General features: G+C 37.2%; 1 protein-coding gene, 1 long non-coding RNA gene and 1 pseudogene across 2 annotated transcripts; 1 reads left to right on the plus strand and 2 right to left on the minus strand.

Moving 5' to 3' along the window:
- Positions 1-1,351: 1,351 nt before the first annotated feature.
- LOC147273161 (uncharacterized) lies at positions 1,352-6,780 on the minus strand. Its single transcript, XM_086228165.1, has 10 exons — positions 6,388-6,780; positions 6,284-6,324; positions 3,446-3,622; positions 3,068-3,272; positions 2,884-2,973; positions 2,667-2,774; positions 2,286-2,540; positions 2,161-2,202; positions 1,735-2,043; positions 1,352-1,621 (listed from the first exon to the last, which is right to left on the minus strand). Exons 1-10 carry the CDS (start codon positions 6,778-6,780, stop codon positions 1,352-1,354), a joined length of 1,890 nt encoding a protein of 629 aa, XP_086084291.1.
- Positions 4,166-6,168, plus strand: LOC147273162 (uncharacterized). The gene is made up of 3 exons (XR_015119766.1): positions 4,166-4,449; positions 5,153-5,211; positions 5,928-6,168. It is a non-coding gene; the product is annotated as an uncharacterized LOC147273162 (long non-coding RNA).
- Positions 6,781-7,035: 255 nt separating the features above from the next.
- LOC147273163 (uncharacterized) lies at positions 7,036-8,309 on the minus strand (annotated as a pseudogene).
- Between the last annotated feature and the right edge of the window lie 254 nt (positions 8,310-8,563).

An 8,563-nucleotide genomic window follows, 5' to 3' on the forward strand; every position in this document is an offset into this window, starting at 1 on the left:
TTACCGGTTGAGCTTGAGCATAAGGGGTTTTGGGCTATTAGGCGACTCAATTTTGATTGGCAATTGGGCTATATTATGTCCAAGGTTGGCTCAAATTTCACCATAAATCCATCAATTTCAATTTAATTTTCAGGGTTGGGGTCATGGGCCTGTGTTAACCACCAACGTAGGGTCTGGACCCTTTAACAACTCTGGCATTTTGATTAATCAATTTCATGCCTGATTGCCTATCCATCCATTGAGACAGGGCATGAGGGCCTTGTTGCTTCTACAATAATCCACAATACTAGTTTCTTTCACCACAAAGGTATCCATAAGATTAGTGTTTATCAGTAGACTCAGTACTGTTATTGATAATGACCTCTTTGATAACAACTCTATGACTATGCAAAGGCATTGCATCAACATTTGTGAGTTGAATCATATTTGAAGACAACATTTATAGTGCCAACACTGTTTCTGTAACATATGGATTTAAGAGTGAATAATTTACTCTGATGAAAAAAGTAAACTTATCTAAATTTAATGATAAAAAATGTGTTTATGTAGTTAAATTGCTATGAGTTAAACCAAGAACTTTTAGGCCCTGTATGTAAGTAAAATAATCTTGAAATCAATGGATATCATATTTTTCTAGCTACCATTCAAAGTGGAAATTGTTTGGGCCCATGATATCTTGTTAAGGATCTGACTTCTGAGATGCTGTGACTAGTAATTTAGCACTTATCAAACTTACTATTAAATGGTTGAGGCTAGAAATGAACCATGAGCTTTGCCCAATCCCTACAACTAAGATTTAAGCCCAAATCCAACTTAACTCAAATTTCAAACCAAGCTTGCAAAATTCTTGGAATTCTGGCTTGGCTGAGTTGGAACAATTCTTAGAATTCAACTTTGTCCTGACCAAAATTTAAAAGAGAAACCCATTTTTTTAATTCACTACATGATAATTATAAGAATAAACAAATAAAGGCTGCTTCCCTATTTCAAAAGGTATATAATGCATCTGCAAAGACATCTATTCCAACGAATCCTTATCTAACCCAGAATTCAATTTTTTCCATCAATGAAATTTCCATCAAGATTAGCCATGAAAACAAAAATGTTCAAGCTCTAATGCATGGTATCACCCTTGTATCAAACATAGTGAATAATTTTGGTATTGCCAATCAAAACATGATTAGATTGAAAGGCCAGTGTGCTAGAAAATGCAAATACAGTCAACACGGTTTTATAGACTCAGAAAAGTTACCATGGAAAGGAAACAATTGATTAAAATCTATGTTGACAATGTTGACAATGTTGCTCAAAATCTAGTTTAGAACTAAAATTTGAGCTGATAAATGTTTACCTAATGTGGCATAACAACTTTGTCTGCAGACCATGCTGTTGTACTGCCAAGAGCTTCTTTAATACAAGTCATATTAGATGTAGGCCTCCATAAAAATGCTTCAGGTTTCCTTGCTAAATCTACCCAAACTCTCATTGCATTCGGTTCTAGAGGAGTATGATGTACAAGCTGTTTCGGATCACTTGAAGACCAACGTCCTTCAGCCACTATTTCACCAGATCCAGTCCAATCTAACAACTTGCACTTGTTGTTTGAATTTTTATTCATACTCTAACCACAAGGAAAGCATAACAAACAAAATGAATGTATATTAATTATCTTTAGATTGATATTTCAACATGTTAAATTAATGTATGAAAATTTAGAAAAAGTTAGTATTTTACCAATGGAGAAGATATATTCTCATTGTCCCCAGCTTGTTGACTCATGGGCATAACAACTTTGTCAGCTGGCCATGCAACTGTACTACCAATAACTTCTTCAATACAAGTCATATAAGATGTAGGCCTCCATAAAAATGCTTCAGGTTGCTTTGCTAGATCTATCCAGACTCTCATCGCATTAGGCCCAAGAGGAATGTGAGGAACAAGTTCTTTTGGATCACTTGAGGACCAACGCCCTTCAACAACTATATCCCCTGATCTAAGCCAATCCAACAACTTGCACTTGGCTTGTGAGTTATTATTAACACTCTAAGTAAATAACAAGGCAAACGCAAGAAAACAAAATATTAGGTATAGTTTTTTTATTGATACTATTAATCCATGTACATATAATTTTTTTATAATGCAATTAAGTAGCAACTTTACCGATGGAGAAGAAGTATTTTCCTTTTCCCCATTTTGTTGACCCTGACAATGCATAAAGTTTGGATCAGTAAATAGGATACAATTGTATCTAAATAAAAAAGAAGACCTGACTGTTTGTTACTTGCCTGAATGTTCATTAAACCTTGGACTAAGCCTTCCAAATATTTTATCCTGTCTTTCAATTCAATTTGCCCCTCTTGAAGTTGGGCCACATGTTTGTCCCTCCATTGTAAGAAAGATAATTTAGTAAGGGTCATCCCTCTTCCCATTGCTCTCACCCTTCCATTAACCTCTGGACCAAGGACTTTGGTTAGAGCATCTTCTTTCACATTTGTTGTTGAAGACGATGGTGAAACACTTTCTAATTTCTCCAACTTTTCCTAAAGGATGAAATAAATAAAAAATTATATAAGCACTTTAAAAACCAAGTACCATACAAAATTAGGCATATATATCATAAGAAAGGGGTGCCAGGTAATGTAAAGTATATAAAGGATATTTCTTACAATAGTTTCACTAGCTGATGTATTCACTGGTTTACTATCTTTTTTTGTGCGTGATTTAATCCAAACTTGAACTCTAGAAATGGAGGATGGGTTTGCACTACTATTTTTCTGATAGAAAAATAATAAAAATATATCAAACGCAAATACCACTGCTTGAACTAATTAATAAACAAAATCCTAGCTAAAAATAAATTAAATTAAGCAGGTTATATATCACCATATCAACGACCAATCGAGCAAAACCCCTTCGACTACTTGTGTGTGGGATTTGTTTGCACCTCATTGTTCTGTACTTCTCACTCGTAGCCTGGGAACAATTTATATAAAAAAAATTATATAAATTACACATAAAAATTTCACCATAAAAGCAGCTAGTATAATTAGTTAATTAATATGTTTACCTTAAAGGCTGGACTTGTTTTTTTCTTTACAAAAATCTTCCAGACATTAATATCTTTAATGTTATCAGGGCGGAGTTTAAGCCTTTCTTCTTCATTTGGTGCTCTGAGTATTTGGTAAACTAGTCTTGATTTTGAAGCTCTCCAAATGCAGCCCATCTCCTTAAATATATAGTCTTTTTGCCATCCCTCCTCAACCTTGTATCTTTGCCTACAAGTTATACATAGTAGAATAAGTAAGATTGTATTAGATCATTATGATCTTAAAAAATATATATGATAGTGGAGACAAAAGAGAGCAAGAAACAATTAGGCAGGAAGAGGAACTAGTTAATAACATCATCCACAAGTCCCATGAAGACCATTAAACTATTTTCACTTACCTGAATAGATTTCCACAAAATTTCTTTTATTGTATCGCAATTTTTTTTCCAATCATCAAGTGTTACAGGTACATTCTCTCGCACAAGTGGTCCTAAAAATGAAGACAAACTGACTGATCCATCTCCAATAGCTTCACCCCCATCAGTAAAATGAACTTCAACTCGACCATCAGCTGTAACGACCCGACCCAAATTTTCACTAGAAATTTAAATTTTTATTTAACTATGTTTTTAAGAGATTTTTTTTAAGGTGTGGAATTTCATTTAAAGATTTTGAGATTTATTTGAAAAATAAAAAAGGTTTTGATTTAAAGTTTTGATTTATTTATTTTTGTTTTAATTTAAGCTTGACCCAAAGTTGACTTTTAAAATAAATGGGCTTTTGATTTTGACTTTGGGTCCGTTAGATAGGTTTCGATTCCATGATTTCATAGACACGTAGCACGCATCGATCCGAGTTACGGTTTGAGAAATATGGGCGTTTGAAGCGAGGGGCATATGTGTAATTTTTACTTAAATAGTTTTTAAAACCCAAATCTCTCTCTCTCTCTCTCAGCTGACTTTTCTCTCTCTCTCTCTCTCTCTCTCTCTCTCAGCTGACTTCTCTCTCTCTCTCTCTCTCTCTCTCTCTCTCGAACTTTCCTCCCGGCGCACACACCCCATTCCCAGCCACCATCGCCAGCCAGCCACCGCTGACCTCGACCTCCAGCGAGCACCCCGACGCCGACCACCCCCCCCTGAGTTCTCTCTCTCTCTCCCTCGCAGACTCTCATCTCTCTCTTCCCCTCTGTGCGCGCGACAGCACAACCGGAGGACAGCCTCCGGCCATTTTCCCGGCGACACGAGACCACCGTCGTGACCCCTGTGAGCCGGCCGTCATCTTCTGTGCTTCCCCTCGCCGGCCCGCCACCCCAGTGCGTAGGAAGTCGCCGGAGAGAGCTTGTCGCGCCGTCGGTTTCTCTTGCCGATTCCGACCACCTTCGAGCTCCGATCGAGAAATTGGTTAGTGGGTTTTCCTCCTCTCTTCATGGGCTTCCAAACCCATATAGTATGGTTTGTCAATTTTGAAAAATTGTGATTCTAAAAAATTGGAGTTTAGAACCCATTTCGGGTTCCCTTTAAGTTTCAGTTTCTAGAGGTGTTCTTCAACGTGTGTGGACATTTTTCACTCCTAGGAACCCTTAATTTATGACTAGTTTTGGGAATTTTAAACAAATTGGAGAAACGAATAGTTTTTGGGTATTTAGGAATTTGATTTTTGAGGAATTATGGGCCATTTCGGGTTGGCCATGTAAATTTTGTTTTGGAGATTATTTTTGGACCATCGTCGGACAATATTTATTCAATTGAAACCCAATTGGAAATCTAGAAATTTAAAGAGGTTGTGAAAATTGAGGAAATTGTGGAATTTGATCTTAGAACTGCCACTTTGAGCGGCGACGACGGAGGTTCTGAATTTCCCCACTGTCATTCTGAGTTCCTAGCATTAATTTGAATACTTTGACTAAGCTGGTTGGCGATCTTGGGTGTTGCAGGTCGAAACGAGAATGTTTGGGAATAAGTGTTAGAGTGTTATCGTTTTAAAGAGGCGACTTTTAACCATAGGGAAGAACGTGAAGTAGCTAGGACGTCGGGTTTTCTTGTATGCACATACACTTTATTGGTCGTTGACATGGGTCTAATTGTATGCTATGGCTTTTATTAGGCAAGGCGACCGTGGCTCGTGACGATCCGGCGGAGGATCGAAACTAGATTTCCCAATTTGTGAGTGGACTATATTTTTATAAAAGTTCATGTTTCTAAATGTCTTTGATTTCATTGATTTAATGGTGGATTTGTGTTGAGAATTGTTATTTAAAGTTTCTTTAAAATGATATCCGTTTAGACTAATAACTTTAAAGATTGAGACGTGTTTGGAATGAGATAAATCTTGAACGGTCAGAAATCATGTTTTGTTGGATATTAAAATGATGAGAAATTAAACTGTCCTAGTAGTATCCTCTTTTAACAAGTATATTGCTCTGCACTCGCCTGGAGATGACTCGGCGGTGTATGACCAGCATTTGCTCTGCACTGGCCTAATTGGCTGTGTATGACCAGCATAGTACATTTGCTCTGCACTGGCCTAATTGGCGGTGTATGACCAGCATAGTACATTTGCTCTGCACTTGCCTAGTCGGCGGTGTATGACCAGCATCATAAGCTCTGCGTGCATGTATGACCAGCATCATAAGCTCTGCGTGCACGTATGACCAGCAGTTCCCCGGGTACTAGTACAATGTGGTTTCATGCAATCCTTGAGATCTTACTTTGATTGAATTTTAAGTTGTGAGATTTCATTATTTGATTTTTAATATTCTTATTTAAGGTTTTAAGTATAGAAATAAATTTACAAAGGGTTTTATACCATTAAATTTGTTTATGTCCACTCACTGGGTTTCCTCTCACGCCTTGTTATATTTTTTTTAAATTTTCCCCAGGCAAGGAGCGGTCGCGCCAATAACCTCGAGGCATTTACGTTCACCTCCTTACTCGGACCTTGTAGGCGCTATTTTAAATTTTGTAAAAATTTCTTGTAATAGAATAGTGGCTCTGATAACTACACTTAAATTTTAAGATGGTTTTCTTGAAACTGTTGGGTCTGAGACCCTTTTTGGTTGTGGTAGAGGTGGTTGCTGTTTAGAAGTGCTTTTTAACAGGTTTAGAAATTTCTGGGTTAGTCCATTTTCAAGGGAGGTTTTGCCGAATTTTCGGTAGGATTTTCCTTGATTTTGGATTCCCGCAGGACCTCTCTGGATTTCAGGGTGGAAATCCGGGGGTGGTCCTGTCATCAGCATCCAAAGCAATGTCCTTCATTTTGGTTTTTCCTCTCTTTTTCTTAATTCATTGAGAATTTTGTGCTGGTGCTGGTGCTGCAGCTGCATCTTGGGCTTGTGAGACTGTAGTTGCATCTTCGGCTTGTGAGGCTAGATGTGCATCTTGGGGTTGTGAGGCTACAAGTGCATCTTGGGGTTGTGAGATTGCAGGTGCATCTTGGGGTTGTGCTTGGGGTTGTGAGGCTGTAGCTGCATCTTGGGGTTGGGCTTGTGAGGCTGCAACTGCATCATGGGCTTGTAAGGCTGCATCTTGGTTGAGTTGGATAATAGGCTTTGAAGTGCCTTCTCCTAGTGCCAATCTGGCTAGTGACCCTCTAGTACGAGCTGCATAGATTTGAGGAAACTCTTGAGATTCTTGTGGATTTGGCTGTATATCCATCGGTTTGAGGTTAGGTTGAGAAGTGACATCTCCTACTGCCTTTTTCTTGGACTTTGATCTCTTAGTACCCTTAACCATGTTTGCTAACCTGTAGGTGGGAGAAAGCAGAATACCAATAAATAATTAGAAGTCTACTCTCCTTTCAGATTAAAAATGAATCAATAGAATAAACCATCCAATATTCAAAAGAAAAATGCTACATGTTTACTTACTGTTCTGACTGAAACACTAAAGGATAGGGAAGAAATATAGCTAATGTAAGAAACAACACATATAGAAGAAAATATAGAATGAAATGAACATCACATTTCTTTGATAATCTGAGTACATATATTATACAAAGATGCCCTCACAATCCCCCCTCACATAACTAACTTGCTCACTACAATCATCAGTATCCATCTCAAGTTCATTTGGTGTAGGAACTACATTTGGATTCTCATCATACTCTTTCAACTGAGAGAAACCTCTCGGTGGTGCCTTTAATAGGATATACCAATTAGAGGAATCATGTTCTCTTGAATAAAAAACTTGCTTTACTTGAGATGCAAGGATAAATGGATCTCTCACAAATTGACTTTGACCTTGGTGTAGGTTAACAAGGGTAAATCCATCTTCTTTCCTAACACCATTACCAACATTTGCCCACTGACACTTAAAGATCGGAACATAACATGAGTGGTAATCTAATAAAATTATTTCAGTAAGTATCCCATAATAGGTAACCATATCAGGTACTTGTGCAGCATCCTTTGCACTTGCCCTGCACATGGTTGTTGCTTCGATGGAAACCCCACTGTTTTGAGTTAACAACTCAATATCTATTGTATGAAACTTCTACCCATTGATCTCATATCCAGTGAAGGACAATGCCCCATTTCTAGGACCATAGGCAAGCAATTTTAATATCTCTAAATGATCACTTGAATTAATAGGAATCTGTCAAAAACAATCAAATTGAGTCAAATATATACTTCCTTATATGTTGTAGCTAATAAAATTCGATCTTCTACATAGCATGTCACCTTTACCTTTAACCATGCTGCAAATTTTTCAGTATGTCTCTTCCAAAGTAAGCTGGAATTTTTTTGAAGACTTCTGTTAGATTGCTTTAACTCCTCTTTATGCATCCTATAGTATAATGCAAAAGTGAGTTACTTAACTTATAGTTGTAGTTTGAAATTCTACAGTTTTATGAGTAATTTACTTACTCTAAGAATGGTTCCACCTCGTCTGTATTGAATAGCACACAACGGTGTGCAATTTCTAACAATTCATCACTTAATGTAATTTGCCTTTTTCCAGAAATTGGACGACCCTCAAGAATTACCTCATTCCCAAAATCTTCTAGTACTTCTTGAATATCAACTTCAATTGAGTGCTTAAGAAACTCACTACAAAATGCCATGCACTCTTCTGCAAGATAGCATTCTCCAATGGACCCCTCAGGTCGTGCACGGTTCCTCACATATCCTTTGAATATTTTCATATGTCTGGAAGCATGAAACCATTATATTAAAATATGTACTACTTCTAAAATGAATATTATGATTAAGTAGAAAAAAATTGATATATATATGTGTTCCTAACCTCTCAAAAGGATACATCCAGCGGCAGTGGACTGGTCCACACAATTGTACTTCTCTTCCTAAATGAATTGGTAAGTGAATCATAATGTCAAAAAATGAAGGAGGAAATAACCTTTCAAGCAAGCATAAGGTTTTCACCACATCATTCTCAATTGATAGCATCTTTTCTCTATCAATAACATGCTGACAGATTTTGTTGAAGAATTCACACATGCGAATTATTGCCTTTTTTGGCCCTGCTGGCAGCAATCCTTTTAAAGCTACAGGCAATA

This window comes from Dryas octopetala, chromosome 9, assembly GCF_963921425.1.
Source record: "Dryas octopetala chromosome 9, drDryOcto1.1, whole genome shotgun sequence".
NCBI classification, from domain to species: Eukaryota; Viridiplantae; Streptophyta; class Magnoliopsida; order Rosales; family Rosaceae; genus Dryas; species Dryas octopetala.